At 42.2% G+C, this 18,096-nt stretch overlaps 1 protein-coding gene across 1 annotated transcript in view; it reads right to left on the reverse strand.

Annotated features, from left to right (window-relative positions):
* The window catches only part of LOC124596637 (tyrosine aminotransferase), a 189,236-nt gene extending 171,455 nt beyond the window's left edge, over positions 1-17,781 (reverse strand). Inside the window, exon 1 of the mRNA XM_047135865.1 lies at positions 17,616-17,781. Coding sequence (XP_046991821.1) covers positions 17,616-17,781 — 166 coding nt within the window. The remainder of the gene's footprint in view (positions 1-17,615) is intronic.
* Between the last annotated feature and the right edge of the window lie 315 nt (positions 17,782-18,096).

Genomic DNA, 18,096 nt, shown 5'->3' on the forward strand with positions numbered 1-18,096 from the left:
GCGAAATTCCCTCAGACTTCAAGAAGAATATAATAATTCCAATCCCAAAGAAAGCAGGTGTTGACAGATGTGAAAATTACCGAACTATCAGTTTAATAAGCCACAGCTGCAAAATACTAACGCGAATTATTTACAGACGAATGGAAAAACTGGTAGAAGCCGACCTCGGGGAAGATCAGTTTGGATTCTGTAGAAATGTTGGAACACATGAGGTAATACTGACCTTACGACTTACCTTAGAAGAAAGATTAAGGAAAGGCAAACCTACGTTTCTAGCATTTGTAGACTTACAGAAAGCTTTTGACAATGTTGACTGGAATACTCTCTTTCAAATTCTAAAGGTGGCAGGGGTAAAAGACAGGGAGCGAAAGGCTATTTACAATTTGTACAGAAAGTAGATGGCAGTTATAAGAGTCGAGGGACATGAAAGGGAAGCAGTGGTTGGGAAGGGAGTAAGACAGGGTTATAGTCTCTCCCCGATGCTATTCAATCTGTATATTGAACAAGCAGTAAAGGAAACAAAAGAAAAGTTCGGAGTAGGTATTAAAATCCATGGAGAAGAAATAAAAACTCTGACGTTCGCCGATGACATTGTAATTCTGTCAGAGACAGCAAAGAACTTGGAAGAGCAGTTGAACGGAATGGACAGTGTCTTGAAAGGAGGGTATAAGGTGAACATCAACAAAAGCAAAACGAGGATAATGGAATGTAGTCGAATTAAGTCGGGTGATGCTGAGGGAATTAGATTAGGAAAGGAGACACTTAAAGTAGTAAAGGAGTTTTGCTATTTGGGGGGCAAAATAACTGATGATGGTCGAAGTAGAGAGGATATAAAATGTAGACTGGCAATGGCAAGCAAAGCGTTTCTGAAGAAGAGAAATTTGTTAACATCGAGTATAGATTTAAATGTCAGGAAGTCGTTTCTGAAAGTATTTGTATGGAGTGTAGCCATGTATGGAAGTGAAACATGGACGATAAATAGTTTAGACAAGAAGAGAATAGAAGCTTTCGAAATGTGGTGCTACAGAAGAATGCTGAAGATTAGATGGGTGGATCACGTAACAAGTGAGGAGGTATTGAATAGAATTGGAGAGAAGAGGAGTTTGTGTCACAACTTGACTAGAAGAAGGGATCGGTTGGTAGGACATGTTCTGAGGCATCAAGGGATCACCAATTTAGTACTGGAGGGCAGCGTGGAGGGTAAAAATCGTAGAGGGAGACCAAGAGATGAATACACTAAGCAGATTCAGAAGGATGTAGGCCGCAGTAGGTACTGGGAGATGAAGAAGTTTGCACAGGATAGAGTAGCATGGAGAGCTGCATCAAACCAGTCTCAGGACTGAAGACCACAACAACAACAACGGTGCCCGAGTGTTCTTTACGCCATGTAACGTATTCGTGCAGCCCTATAAACATAATTACGTCGTAGTAATAAAATTTTCTCGGGCTTCCAGCCGCGTCAGGTGGTTAAAATCCCACGAGCTTTCGACCGAGCTCTCCCCGGTCATTGTCAAGTGGTAAGACTGACTGCTGTGTCGCCGTGGCCGCGTCGTTATATAGCCGCACTGCTGGCTGTGACGTCACTGGTGCTCTCTTCCTCGCCATATACGGTAATGTTTTCATGCCGCGTCCGTTTTTAACAGCGCGATAGCCGTATCCCAGGCTGTGCTGAGCTGCAATCCGTCGTCCTTGTTGATGGTGTTTTCAGAAGTTTTTACCAGGCTTACCGGTATGAAATGAGCGTTAAGATACAAATGTGTAGATGGGGAACATTTGTTGTGAACGAGCCTTAATTTTTGTTTAGTTTGGTTGGTATGACATCTGTGAAAGATATTTAGTATACATCAAGTCATGGAACGAACAACATCATATGTTTTCATCGTGTTGACAATGTCGAATTTTGTACCAGAAAGTGATGATTTGCGGAAAGCATTAATTTTTTGTTTTCATTTGAAAAAAAGTGCTGCAGAGTCGCATCGAATGTTTGCGAGGCATATGGTCATCATACTCTATCAGAAGCAACATGCAAAAGATGGTTTCAACGGTTCAGAAATAATGATTTTGATGTAAGAAATGAAGAACGTGGAAGACCACCAAAAAAGTTCGAAGACGCCGAATTGCAAGGAATATTGGATGAAGATGATGCTTTGAGTCAGAAGCAAATGGCAGGAATGCTAAATGTTGCACAACAAACAATTTCTCACCGTTTGAAAGCTAATGGAAAGATCCAAAAGTGTGGAAAATGGGTGCCACATGAACTGAATGAAAGACAGACGGAAAACCGAAAAACCATTTGTCAAATTTTGCTTCAAAGATATGAAAGAAAATCAGTTTTGCATCGAATTGTTACTGGCGATGAAAAATGGATTTATTATAAGAATCCTAAACAGGAAAAATCATGGGTTAATCCGGGAAAACCATCAACATCGACTGAAAAACCAGTTCGATTCGGCAAGAAGACAATGCTCTGTGTTTGGTGGGATCAGAAAGGTGTGGTGTATCATGAGCTTCTAAAACCCGGTGAAACTGTGAATACTAATCGCTACAGACAACAAATGATCAATTTAAACTATGCATTGATCTAAAAAAGACGAGAATGGGCCAGAAGACATGACAAAGTAATTTTTTTACACGACAATGCATCTGCACACAAAGCAAAACTGGTTCAGGATACAATCAAAACACTTGGCTGGGAGCTGCTACCCCACCCGCCGTATTCACCAGACTTGGCCCCTTCCGACTACCATTTGTTTTCGTCAATGGGACAGGCATTGGCTGAGGAACGCTTCGATTCCTACGAAGAAGTCGAAAATTTGGTGTCTGGTTGGTTTGCTTCAAAAGACGAACATTTCTATTGGTGTGGTGTCCATAAATTGCCAGAAAGGTGGTCAAAATGTATAGAAAGCAATGGTCAGTACTTTGAATAAAATGTTTTTACTTTTAAATCCAATATTAGTGTTTCATTTTCACAAAAAAACGGTCATTTCCTACCGGTACATCTGGTATTTCAATATTGCAATAGCTTCTTTTATGACGCTCTCCCAAAATCCCTTCGTCTTCATAACGACAGATGTTTCGTCGAATAGAATTCGGTGTCCATTTTCTAAGGTGTCTTCTGCCACGGCTGATTTTTCGGGATAGCGTAGGCGTAAGCACCTCTCGTGTTCTGTCCGGCGTTGCTCCACAGTGCGTACTGTTTGGTCGGCGTAGTAACAGCCACACTGACATGGTATCTTGTACACTCCAGACGTTCTGAGCCCTAGATCGCCCTTCACAGGCCTCACGAGCTGACGAATTTTTCCTGGAGGCCTGAACACCGATGAAAGTTAGATCTCTTCAGGAGCCGGCTAATCTTTCAGACACTGTACCACAGAAAGGCAAAAACACAAGTTTCTTGCTTTCTTCTTCGGTGGTGTTCTCTTCTCTGTTGGTGTGTTTCTTGCCTGTCAAACCAGATATAGCCTGTAACACCTGTCCGTGGCTGTACCCGTTTTCCCGGAAGACTTTTCGGAGATGGCTCAGTTCTAGTGGCAGACTATCAGCGTCTGAGACGACTTTAGCACGATGGACGAGGGTATTCAGAGCGCCACGTTTTTGTGCCTGATGGTGGTGGCTGAGAGCGTGCAGATACAGATCTGTGTGTGTCGGTTTCCTGTGGACAGTGTGGCTGAGGTGCCCGTTGGTTTTCCGTCGAACGAGGACGTCAAGGAAAGGCAATGCACCACTGTCTCAATTTCCATCGTAAACTTGATGTGGCCGTGAAAAGTGTCATCGACGTTACGATAAAAGCAACTTGGCTTAGCTGGAGCCGTTTCCAAGGCGATGTCTTCAGGTTTTTCCATAAAAAAGGTTGGCTATGGGCTAATGGGCTAATGGGCTTCCCATAGCCACGCCGTCCAACTGTTCGAAATACTGGCCGCCATATAGGAAGTACGACGATGTCAACGTGTGCTTAAACACTCCCACAATTGTGCTATCAAATAACTAGGAGAGGAGATCTATACAGTCTTTGACCGGACATTAAAACTAACCACATATCTCCTTGACTAAGACGCAGTTGTTTCAAAAATGGCTCTGAGCACTATGGGACTTAACATCTATGGTCATCAGTCCCCTCGCAGTTGTTTAATTCTGTTGATAATGTCGTCGGTGTTCATGATGTGATGCACACAACGACCCACAAGCGGTGCAAGGAGGCTGGCCGTGACCCTATGGTGTTCACATGGGACGAAGAGGAGAATCCGGTTTGTGGATTTTTGGTAGTCCATAAAGCGTAGGTGGTCTATTATTTTATTAATCCATATCGCCGCGAAACAATGCATTCATAAATAATTTCGTCGTGTTAGAGGAGGGAAGAGTCCATGGCATACACATCATGAAGATGTAGGAGACATGCAACATCTTTCCACCGAGAATATCGAAATAAATGCTCTGATTCAGGTCCACGGAAACTTGAATCAGTACATGGTACAAAAAAACACTCCCATGACATCACAGAACTTCCTCCGGCCTGAACCACACCCTCCACACAGTGCTGTTCAAACGTCTAGTTGGACCATCACTCCACTTGGCGCCTCGCGTTATTTGAAAAGGCACAAAATCGTGCCTCTTTGGACAAAACTACATACCTACAACCAGCTACCATGCAGTTTTTGTGTCGTCTGACTACCCGCCTCCGTGGTGGAGGTCACTAACGCACGCCTATGCGGTGGCGCTCGATCCGGAGGTAGCGAGTTCGAATCCTGGTTCAAATGGTTCTGAGCACTATGGGACTTAACGTCTGAGGTCATCAGTCCCCTAGAACTTAGAACTACTTCAACCTAACCAACCTAAGGACATCACACACATCCATGCCCGAGGCAGGATTCGAACCTGCGACCGTAGCGGTCGCGCGGTTCCAGACTGAAGCGCCTAGAACCGCTCGGCCGGAATCCTTGTGGTAGATGAAATTTTCACTGCCAGTGTTTGGCCGGTGAGGGTAGGAGAGGTAGTGGCGTAAAATTTTTGATCACCAGTCTTTGCTCCAACGTTCCGGATTCAGTCCCAAATCTCTCCGCAGTGTCTCTTGAAGCGAGGCCATGTGACGCTGTTCGTAGTGATCTGTATGTCAGATGCAGACGTTAAGCTCAGCGGCCCGCTTCGTGCTCTTCGAAAGGATCAGGCTATGTGCCGGCGCCGGATTTCACCCTCCTCTTCTCTTATCATCTCCAACTCGAAAACGACTCTATACTACAAACACCCATTACAGTCGTATACACTTAACAGACACACTTCGCGAAGGAAACGTGCCTGCGTGAGCCAAGGATACAGAAAATCTTTCCAATTAGGCCCTGTTTCACGTCCACGGAAACTTGAATTAGTGGGCCCCAGCCATTAATCCCATACGACTTTACATTTTCGTTTTTTGACTAATTGAAAACAAGCAACAATATGTGCCGCTGTGAGCAGTGGTCTTTTTGTGAGGTACCTTATTCCGCACGTCCATTATCGTTGAAATATTCTCTCCGAACTGATCGAGACATGCAATTCCTGTGCACAGGATTCGACCCGTTGTCCTCTAGCAAGAGCGGTTGGCACTGAGTCACGTAGGGAACGTTTTACGGCCACGAATCTTACACTGCGTTACATGGCAGCGAGTGGTACACCATTCCTTGCAGACACACTGGACAGTCCTCACTGATACACCTACAAACTGGGCAACTTCATTCTAGGTATGGTCATGGGCACGTCCTTTCTGCCGTTCCATCACGTCTTCAAGTCGACCTGTCTTAGCGCGCTGATTCCATACAACCGACTGGCACCTACTCAACTCTTCACTGTCATGACGTGTGTCAAGCGTCGAGGGTCACATGACTGCAGCATTAGCCAGCTGTCACGACGATCACAAAAAAAAAAAAAAAAAAAAAAAATGAAAATATGTGTGAAATTTTATGGGACTTAATTGCTAAGGTCATCAGTCCCTAAGCTTACACACTAGTGTAGTTGAGTTCTTTATTAATGCGAACACTTGTTTCAATTTGTGTAAACGTAGAATGTGCATATCATCATCCGGCAGCGTGGCTGGTGTGCAGTTGAATACCCCGGTAGAGAAACAAATTTGAAGTTTAATTTTTAGTAAAAATTCTCACTTGAACAAGCAGTCGGCTTATCCGTTTCCCGGAATTTTCAGTCGTCTTTTTCTTGCAACTTCACACATTAGTCTTGATTGTTTCAATGTCTTTCTTTTGCAAGGCCACACGCAGTAACGGCATTTAACAAACGCATCGCCAGTCTGGTCTGGGTCCTTTGCTTCACGAAACATCGACGTAACCGCGAAATAGCGGAGCTCGTCTGCTTTTTGAGAATCGAGACGCTTCTATGCGGGAATTCGATGATCGAGAGACTTCCGTGACGTCGTTGCAGAATTACTCAACAGAGGGGGCATATGTCATTGAGGGAATGATTGACCAGAGAGAAAAACTGTAGTTAAAGATAAAGTAATCCAGGTACGAGTAATATCCTTACGGAAACCGTAGAAATCTGTAGAAATCTGTGTGGAGAGCCAGCCAGGGAAAAAAATAGCGTAGAGATCATTATAGTTGGAAACTGTAAAAGAATCAGAGAAGCAAAGTGTTGCACAACATTCAGTGATGCATTTTCATTGTCCTCCGATTGCGCCTTAATCGTTGTTAAAGAAAGTCGTAAGTGAACCGCAGATGATGCTGTCATTTACCGTCTTGTAAAGTCATCAGATGATCAAAACGACTTGAAAAATGATTTAGATAAGATATCTGTATGGTGCGAAAAGTGGCAATTGACCCTGAATAAAGAAAAGTGTGAAGCTATTCACATGAGTACTAAAAGGAATCAGCTAAATTTTGATTACGCGGTAAGTCACACAAATCTGAGGGCTTTAAATTCAACTAAATATTTAGGGATTACAATTACAAATAACCTAAACTGGAACGATCACATAGATAATGTTGTGGGTAGAACAAACCAAAGCCTGCGATTCATTGGGAGAACACTTAGAAGATGCAACAGGTCTACCAAAGAGACAGCTTACACTACGCTTGTCCGCCCTGTTCTGGAGTATTGCTGTGCGGTGTGGGATCCGCATCAGGTGGGACTGACGGATGACATCTAAAAAGTGCAAAGAAGGGCAGCTCGTTTTGTATTATCGCGAAAGAGGGGATATAGTATCATAGACATGATACGTGAACTGGAGTGGCAATCATTAAAACAAAGGCGATTTTCGTTGCGACGGGATCTTCTCATGAAATTTCAATCACCAGTTTCCCCCTCGATTGCGAAAACATTCTGTTGGCACCCACCTTCATAGGGAGAAATGAGCATCAAAACAAAATAACAGAAATCAGGGCTCGCAGAGAAAAAATTAAGAATTCTTTTTTCCCACGTGCCGTTGGAGAGTGGAACGATAGAGAGACAGCAAGAAGGTGGTTCATTGAACCCTCTGCCAGGTACTTTATTGTGAATAGCAGAGTAGTCACGTAGACGTAGATATAAATATATTTTATTTTGCATCTCTGATCAGCTGGCTTCTTTGTACAAGACATTATTTGATCATATTGTAAGACCTATATTATTACAGTCACATTTAAATCAATTTATTAGCAACGAAATTTACTGAAGATTAAAAGCAAGATAGATGGGCAAAAGGTGACGGCAGCTGACTTTCTAGTTGTTTACAGCTAAAGAAGTCAAGGTGAAGCGAGGCACGTAACTGCGCATAAGACATCACGACACGTTGTAAGCCAGCCATGTCCATGGGTATAAGCAATCATATGATCACTCTACATATTCGCACATCTTGCGCGGCGACTCGTTCTGTTGATGTCTGTTGTTAGCCCAAATCCATGTGTTGCTCGATTTAGTTTTCTGTCAAATTTAACTCACGTCAGGCGAATGCTGTAACAGCTCTTGCAAAGTTGCAGTTCGTGTTCCACAACTCGTTTTCGACTGTAGGGGGTACTGAACAAACTGCATCCAGATATAAAAAAAATTCAGACTAGCGCTACGGTAACGGGCACGGGGTTCTGTGAGAATTTTATAGCCATTACAGAATAACATGAAGTTTTATCGGAAGGAATCGGTGTGACTCATATGGCTACATTTGATTTATATGGAAAATTGAATACGCAAAGTGTCCTGATCGGGGGTTTTGAGAATCGACGACATGCGACTGATCACCAGCTGTACTAGATTTACGCTTGCATTCAGAGCATTCTCAAGTAACTTCAACTGGCTGTTCCATTACGCCGTTTCACACAGCGCCCTGCTTTTAAAAAGGGTCGGACTCTCTGTGTAGAGCACTTTCAGCTACCGTACAGCAGGTTTCTGCATTCCTCCGACCAGGGTCCTCAGGAAACTACGACGATACTGTGCCTTCCTGCAGTCACCAAATTTAAATAAGACATCTGCAGTGCCCTCACAGTGAGTTCAACCAGAAGCGTTTGGCGCGGCCTATATCAGGCAGACCGATAGAGAGAGCGGGTCCCATTTGGCCAGATGAAGGCAAGTTGTTCGGAAAAGAAGATCAGACAAACTGTCTCTTCCACTGAGGTCGAATATCGTAACAACAACATGAAAGAATTTTTTGACATTTTAAAACGACGTACGGACCCCCAATTTCCATCGCCAAGAGATCACAACATACATCTACCCAGAAAGGTAACAGGGGTCAAGTACAGGGAACAAAGGTTTATTCACAACTCGTACAGAAACCAAATTGCATTTACAAGAGTCGATGAACATAAAGTGAAAGCAGAGTTTGAGAAGGAAATGACACAGGGCTGTAGTCTATGCCAGGTGTTATTCGATCTGTATATTGAACAAGCAGGAAAGGAAACCAGCGATAAATTTGAAAAGGTTTCAGGGAGAAGAATAAAAACTTTCAGGTTTGTCGATGACATTGTAATTCTGGCAGAGTCGGGTCTTGAAAAGAAGTTGCAAGGCGAACATCAACAAAAGTAAGACAAGGGCAATGGAATGTAGGCAAATTAAATCAGATGAAGCTGAGGAAATTAGATTAGAAAGTGAGCCCCTACAAGTAATAGATGCGTTTAGCTATTTGAGCGGAAAAATGGGTGATGCTTGCGGAAGGAGAGAGGTATATAAAATGTAGGATGGAAATAGCTAGAAAAGCGTTTGTGAAAAAGTGGCGTTTGCTAACACGTAATATAAATTTAAAAGTTAGGAAATTTTTTTTGAAGCTAGTTGTCTGGGATATAGCCTCACACGGAAGTGAAACGTGGACGGTAAACGGTATAGGCGAAAAGAGAACAGAAGCTTTTGGAATCTGTCTGTACACAAGAATGCTGAATATTAGGTGAGTAGATCAGTAATTACTGAGGAGGTACTGAATCGAACGGAGGAAAAAAAGGTAGCTTTAATAAAATAAGGGATCTGTTGGCAGGACACGTCCTGTTACTTTGGTAATAGAGGGGAGTGGGGAGGGGGAGGGGGGAGGGTAAAAACTGTAGAGGGAGACCAAGGGATGAGTGCAGCATGCAGGTTAAAATAAACGTAGGGTGCACAAGGTATGTAGGCTTGAAGAGACTCGTAGAGGATAAACTAGCGTCAAGAGCTGCAACAAAGCTGTCATAGAATTGAAAACCACAACAAGAAGAAATGAGAACATCTGTTAACGCCACAAGTTACGCCAATGGAGGAGCAGCAGAATTTAATTTACGTACGAGACTAGGCACCACAACACTGGCCTACAAATAAACCGCTTATTGCAGACAGGAAAACAGTCCGGAATTTATAAGTTTAATTTTTTTGACGCTTATGATTCTAAATCATTATATTGTTTACCGTAGAAAAGGAACATATTTGCACAATAACGCGGATCTGACAAGCCCTTTAATTTACTGCAGATAAGGAACTAGTCCAGGACATGTTGCCTCTCTACAGCAAACGGAGAGAATGGCCATCACCGAACTTCTGGTGTATAAGTTTAGAGCCTAAAGGTATTACACCTTCCTTAAATAAATCACTGCCAAATGTGCGAAGGGGCCTAAACAAAATATTGGAAACTGTTTTGATTTCATGGGCAACATCTCTCTATGTTTCATTCCTCTTCAGGACACCTACTACTTGAGACAACTTACCGTGAATGTTTTCGGTGTGCATAAACTAGCTCCACGGGAAATGACTGTTTTCCTATCCAATGAAGGTGGCGGAGGAAAGGGCCCAAATGAACTGTGTACGATGCTGTACTGGTACATCCAAAATAATGTCGACAAGGAGGTAAGAATGTTGTAGATGTTAGGGGACAATTTTACAGGCCAGAACAAAAAATGCGGAAAGGCGATGAGGCGACCCTGCCTCCGAGAGAACGTAAGAAGTTAAATGTCCGTCAACTTCACAGTCATTAAACGACCTCCATCTGTATGGGAACTATCCCAGAATTCGCCCGAAGTGAGTTAGAATCTTGGAAGCAAACTGAATCAGCAGAGCCAGATGTGGATTTGTGCTAAAATTCTCCTAAACCATCCTCGGCTATCCTAGGAAGGCAGCTTAATACGTGAAGTCCAGACCTCAACAGAGCGAATCGCCGCAAGGTGTGCGAATAGATAAACCGGTCATGTGATAGTTAACGCTGATACACATGGCTGACTACCATGTGTCGTGGTGTTGTCTGGACATGCCTCGGTTCACAATAACTTCTTTAATTGTAAACAACTATAACGTCAGTTGCCATCATCTTTTGCTTATCTATCTTGCTTTAACTCATCAGTCAATTTGGTCACTAATAAACTGATTGAGGTCTGATTGTCGTAACCAATGATCATGCATAGGTCTTACAATATGATCAGCTAATGTCTCATACAAAGAAATCGTCTAATCAGTAATGTAAAAAAAACGCCATGCAAAAAATAAATAAATTGGAAAAAGCAAATAAAACCACCGGAATTGTGATTGCTTTAGTCTAAAGGTGGTAGATGGTGCAGTTTATTTTGCTTCACACTGAGGCCGCCCCACCACCAGTCCACTCCAGAAATGAGTGCTCACGAAGCTTAAACCCGAAATGCGAACCAAATTCATCCAGTGAGACTTGTTATTAATATGCGTTTACTCGTTCTGCGATTCACTCATGACTTTCTCTAACTATGGCTGATTGTGAGACACGATCAAAGGACGAGGGAATTACGTCACAGGCTGCTGCACAACAGTTTACTCTGCTGTACCATCTGAGAGCGTGCTGAAAAAGATTGCCTCCGAATTTTTCATGAGAAAATTCTTAAAGATTTTAAAATAAAACACACGTTATTAACATTCTACATCTTTATCCTTGATGTCTACATATTTGCAGCTATCTGCCGCTAGAGGGCTCTGAACAGTAGCGTATAACATGTCGGTATGTAACGTAACTATGCCGGTCTGTGAGAAACGGTGTGGTGTAATTGAGGTTCTAGCCGCACAAGCCTTCGTCCACATATGGAATATCGATTCTTTCACCATGACAATACCAGGTCACACACGATCGGTGCAACACCTGCAACAATCTGGCGCCTTCGGTTCAGTGTCATCGATCATCTTCCATACAGTCTCGACTTGGCGCCATCCAATTTTCATATGTTTTCAAAACTTTAAGAAAGCCTTCAACGACTTCACTTTGATAGTGAGGTTATGGCTGCGTCAACAAAGTCAAAATTTCTACAGTGACGGTATCAACAAACTGGGTTCTCGTTGGGAGAAATGTATTCGTCAGCAGGGTGATTGTCTTGAGAAATAAGTATGCAGACATGAAGAATAAAGATGTAGAATGTTAATAACGTTTGTTTTATTTAAAAGTTTTAAGAGTTTTCACATAAAAAGTGGGAGGTACAATTTTCAGCATGCCCTCTTGTAATTACTTGTACGCTAAAAGCAAAGAGAGAATATTTATTTGTTATCGTTGGATATGAAATGTGCGGCAACGAGCTGTACCACAAGGGACAAGTAGCATAATTAGAAATGAAATTCATCAGATGGGTAACAAGTTACGAACTGAGCAGAAATGCCTACGTAAGTGCAGAACTAGGTTGTTCCATATGCAACAGAAAAGAGGGTGCAGTATGAAATGAAATGGAAAGAACAGCTAGTGTGCAACAAATACTGTACAGCAACCTCTCATGGAGAAAGGCAGGGGGTGAAAGTGAGAATTTATTTCGATTTTGTTACTGTTTACCCAAAAGCTTATACCGTGTGCACTAATTATTCCTTATCCTAGGTCGGGACCACCAAACAGAGCTTCTTGGATCGGAGATAACCAGTTCCTAATGCCGGTGACGAGCGGCAAATTCCATCGTGGGTATTTGGATACCAAAGCAGGAATCTTGACAGCGAACAGTTCCTAATCGTAGTACTGCGGCGTGACGTCCTTGATCAAACCCAAAACCTTGCGAAAGTGGATAATCCACGTCTCAAGACAGAGTAATTTAGTTAAGCGTCTGCCCAGAAATATTTCATCGATGATAGGCAACGTGCTAGCAACTTGTGACGGCCATCCCACTTCTTTCATTTCCATACTTACTGATTACAATACAAACATTATGCTGAACACATTTCCTTCATTTAGCGTTACGTACCATAGACGGTAGCAAATTAGCATAAAAGTAACTTAATATCGGCAACGAATGGAACGAAATTGTGTCTGGAAAGCAACTACTGTGATAGAAATGGTCTTTGTTACGAGATTTCCATCTTCATTTTTTTTATCAAATTTCGAGTGAGTATTACGTCATAAATGATGAATACCAATGAGTCTAATTTGGGAGCCAGTCGCCACAGGCGTGGTGCAAGTCCGTCAAGGCCGTTCGGACTGGGTCCTTGGTGGCTCCGTAGCCGAACGTCGAGGACGCAGTCTGTGTTCTTGGCGAAAACTGTAACTTTAACCCTTTTATCACAAAATTGTTGCCAGAAAACTGTTTTCAAGAACCGCCCGTACCCGAAGGGAATGCAATGGCATTCAATTTCATGTGTCTTTACTCCACGTCAAATGCAGTAATACCTTGTAATGTGTTACATAATGCCACCTTCCTCATTCCTTGTTATTAGCAACTAAAAATGAAAATATTATATGTGTGGCTTATGACGATCATGACAACACATTATTATTACTAATATTCAATCTATTTAAAAATTATTGTTGCAATGTAGCGAAATGTTAACACTCCTGCTACATAAACATTTTTTTCAAAAAGATAATATCGATGCGTGTGTGTGTTTACTTATCAATTAATTAATTTAAACTACATTAAGCATCATATAAAAATAATTTACCTGTAAATGGTCAGCATGTAGCCATATTTTCGTTAAAAATATATAATTTTTGTAAAATACTTCCCACAATCCTCATGACAGCGGTATACAACGAACATGATAAATGGCATATGAAAATAACTAGATAATGTGGCAATGTTACGATGCTCTCTTGGGATAAGAAAATAAAGTAAAATAAAATTATTATTATTCTAATCACGAAATTATGTCTTCTTTTATTGATTCTCTGATGCGCGTATATTCTCATTATCAATCGTTGTATTTTCGTTTATTTCAACCAATTCATGCAGCTCATATATGTCCCAGATGTAACGAAACTGAAAGTGTCTTAAAAAGTAAGGATTTCTTCTACCCAGAGATTGGTTTAAATTTCATTGTGCCTTTTTAAACAGAGACCTATTGCAGATGTATATCCTTACTTCCCTCCGAACTGAGTTCCGTGTTACATAACTAGCTGCAGCGTCTCAACTAGCAAACGTGGAATCTTTCCCCAGTTCAGTTTCACTTTCCTCGCATTCACAAAGAAATGCTATATGTGGAAGGCGTATTAACTGATGAAGAAATAACCGTAAGATTATCCGTGGTCCAAACGTCAAATTTCTGGATTTTCAGTTCGATAACCACGTGTCATATAGAGCTTATATAATCTTGTAATGTTACAGAATATGAAGCTCTACTATAGCTTCTTGACGATACATGAGAATGACGGAAGTTAAAGCTTGAAATATTTCGGGTTTTGTTACTTGCAAGTCGTAGACATTCGATATCCATTCTAAACGAGAATGGGATGCACCTTTTTAAGACTCGGAGAAATAGGAATACATTTTTAATGCCTCAGGACTCCCATAACCTAAAATTGCCGCGAACCAATTTTGTAACTGCAAACGGTGGAGTAGAACACGGAAAAACGAGCGTACGGCGCACAGGAAACGTCAGTGTCGTAAAGAGGTTTTGACTGCGTATCGAAGTATATCCAAAACGTGTTTGTTTACGAACGAGAACTCGAGATTGAAGAAAAATATCGCCAATGAAGGAAGAAATAAGTGTTTTGTTGTTCCTATGTTTACTCATAAAATACACAAAACTGAGCGCTCAATCAAGAAACGTAGAAGATGAGATGGAATAGAGACAACGGTAATAAAAACGATTTGCAGATACCTTACATTTATTTTCTGCGGGAATCCTGTATGGTGCTGGAAGACCTCGCATTGTAAACCGATGTGCCGAAGGTAACGAGAGGTGAAGACTCGCGCAGTATATCGTTCAAGCCGTAATTTGCTTATTTCGTCAAGCTTTATTGGTTGATATTATCGTGCTAAGTCAATACCTGCGTTTTTGTACGCTATAGAAATTGCAATATTTATTTATAAACTTTGTTACATACATTTTAAAATTAGTGATAATTGTAGGAATAATGAAGTAACAGCGCTTATGAGTCACTGTTCCCAGTGCGAAGGTCCTCTATAGTACAAAAATTATACTCTACAAAAAGGTAAAGGAAATACGACAAATGACTGATCGCAAATAACTGGCAAATTTAAATTTTACGTAACACTAAGAAGTGTTTCATGTACTCCGTTATGTTGGAGATAAAGTCTCATAACGATTGCACAATTAAAATAATTGTACAATTAAAATAATGATAGTGATACAGTGCAGTGTAAATTAAAGAGAAAACACGGAAGATGTTCGTACTCCACGAATATAGATCACTGTAATGTGAAATGATTATTAATAAACTGTCAATAGTACACAAAAAAATTAAAGATTTAAAAGTTGTAAAAATGCTTTACGTGGAGCATCGTATGTCTTTACATGATATAGTGTTCAAAGATGTCATAAGCTCTCTGTTCCTCAAGGACTAACTAGAGAACAGAAAATAACAGTATCTTTTGAATGTAGTTTCGAGCGCAGAATGAGTATAAATTATTTTCGAAACGACGCGCATGAAACATCTGTTGCCGAATATTGGCAAGTATTTAGTTTATTTCCATAATGCTGCCCCAGGAGATACCACATACCGTTAAACTGAATATTCATCTGTTTGAAACTCTGAATACTTTATCATTTCCCAAATAATTCTTGACAAAGGAAGGCTTGGCCCCGTTCTGATCTTTTGCCTTGTCACCCCAGAAAATTGTGGTACGTTTCACTTTCCAATTTTCCGAAAAGTAGTGCATTGTACTAATGCGTGTAGAAGCGTTTCACTACAGAATCGCTGATTATTGCAGCTCTTGATCCGAATCTTAATTGTCTAAGCTACGTATATTCATGAGTCAGCTTTGATATTGCAGTTTCTGTGGCGTGTTACATCGACTTGTAGTCGTACAATTCCTTTGTATTCTACTATTAAAGGTGTGTCTGAAAAATAACGGCTATTCGGTTAGGAAAGATCACACAAGATGCAGACGAAACATTTGTTAGAAAATCCCAGATATACAACTTTTAATTTTTCTACACAGTTACCATTATAATCCCAGTACTTTTGGTTGCCTTAGACGAACCTTCATAAGCCTGCTGCGTACTATTCAGCAATACGGTATTTCACAAAGTCCAGAATCGAAGCCTCCTGACCTTCACTACCTTCAGAACATAAACGGGCAAGTCATTTCATGCCGTGTTAGAAGTGTGACAGTTATCAAAAGCATCACGGGAGAGCGACGTAATTCCGAATGTTTTCATATGATAATTGGTCCAAGAGGAAAACCGGTATGTTGAAGAAAATCAAAAGTTTTCGAAGCTTTTATCTATAATTGCGGACTTTTCTTAACATATGTGTACTTGGATAAGTTACGCAGTATACAGAGATCCAGCACGGACGAACTAGTTTATCTTCTCGCCCATAAAAGATCTGTGTATGCTACTCCGCAAACCGATCACTACAGACGGCGATATTTTCTGGGCACTGTGGCGTTATGTCTTTGGGGCGCGTTTGGTGGATAACTAGCAGTTGTGGAGCCAAGGAACAATTCGCTAAAAGCATATTTTTTAAGTATACCAATTTACAGATATTTCAGCTAACTTACAGAGAATAAAACTGCATAAAAACTAAGTGTCTAGATAGCGTCATGGAATTCTACAAATTTACGAAATATGATTAGCAAAGAATAATTTTCAATTCTTTCCCGACGGCTTGTCCATATGAATGCGCTTGTGGGCTGCCCGGTGACCTGCAGAAAACATTCCACCCACAAAGAGGCGCATATTCGCAGACTGACCATACCTGGCAGCCAGCAACAAGTCCGACAGCATTCGAGATTGCACACGTAAAACTGACAGCCACGGGAAATTGAATAAAGAAGATACTGCACTAAGAAAATAACAGAAAGACTAACTTTCCAGAACGGCAGCGGAAACGACTGATAGCATTTTTCCAATTTACACACTCGCACAACCTTAGCCTCCGGACCTGTGTTGACAAGCCTAGTGCCAAGCGGAATACTAATAAAGGTGAGTGCACACATAGATTTTATGTCGGGTAAATTATGAAGTTGACAAAGTTGTGGGAGTTCAAAAAAATGGTTCAAATGGCTCTGAGCGCTATGGAACTTAACATCTGAGGTCCTCAGTCCCCTAGAACTCAGAACTACTTAAACCTAACTAACCTAAAGGCATCACACACATCAATGCCCGAAGCAGGATTCGAACCTGCGACCATTGCGGTCGCGCGGTCCAGACTGAAGCGCCTAGAACCGCTCGGCGACACAGGCCAGCGTAATGGTGAATGCACACTTAGATTTTATGTCGCATAAATTATGACGTTATCAAAGTTGTGAGAGTTCTGTTACAGTTGTTAAGTGCATGACACATGAACTTCTAAAATTTTCGGATGAATGCTTTTAATAAATATGTTTTTTTTTTCTGAACTGTTATTTATTGCAAGTTATGCTAAAGCGATGTGGTTCAAATGGTTCAAATGGCTCTGAGCACTATGGGACTTAACTTCAGAGGTCATCAGTCCCCTAGAACTTAGAACTACTTAAACCTAACGAACCTAAGGACATCGCACACATCCATGCCCGAGGCAGGATTCGAACCTGCGACCGTAGCGATCGCGCGGTTCCAGACTGTAGCACCTAGAACCGCTCGGCCACTCCGACCGGCAAAGCGATGTGCTAAGCACTAATATAAACAAGTTATTATTTACATATTACACTTTTTTATAATTTGTTGTCATTATTGTTGCAGTCCTAGGCTCGACGGTGACGGGGAGCTATGTTTCGAGGATGGAAGACAGGGACAATCGAACCTCGGATCGGCGCCTGGTAACTGGTACTCTTTTCTCGGAAGAACAACACTGTGACGTTGTAAGAACGCGGAACGTGGTAGGTGGCGGACTCACTCACCTATGGAGAGCGCGATGAAGTGCTTGTCGGGGTTGGGCTGTATGGCCAGCTCCTCGACGATGGTGCGCAGCGGGTTGTGCGTCCTGCGCGCCACACAGGAGGCGGGCACGCGCGCCCAGTCGCCTCGCTGCGGCTGCTGCTGCTGCTGCGGCTGCTGTGGCTCCATGGCGCGCGGGCTGTGGCGGGCGGCTCTCCCGGCGGCCGCTTATATCGCGGGCAGCCGCCTTAGCCGGCAGCGGCCGGCCCAGCCCAGCCTCGCTGCGCCGCCTCCGGGCCCCGCGACGCCGTCGCAGCCACCACGGGCGCTGCCGACCACACGCGCACTTCAGCCCTTTCCTCACCATACGGACATTTACACAGCTGGCAATTAAGAGTGAAACACCGTCCAACAATTAACGTAAAATGTACAAGAAGTGGTCTGCACGTTTGGATACGCACGTGATTAGCATTTCAGCGCAGCCGCACTAACGAGGGCAACACG

Source organism: Schistocerca americana, chromosome 2, assembly GCF_021461395.2.
Source record: "Schistocerca americana isolate TAMUIC-IGC-003095 chromosome 2, iqSchAmer2.1, whole genome shotgun sequence".
Lineage (NCBI taxonomy): Eukaryota > Metazoa > Arthropoda > Insecta > Orthoptera > Acrididae > Schistocerca > Schistocerca americana.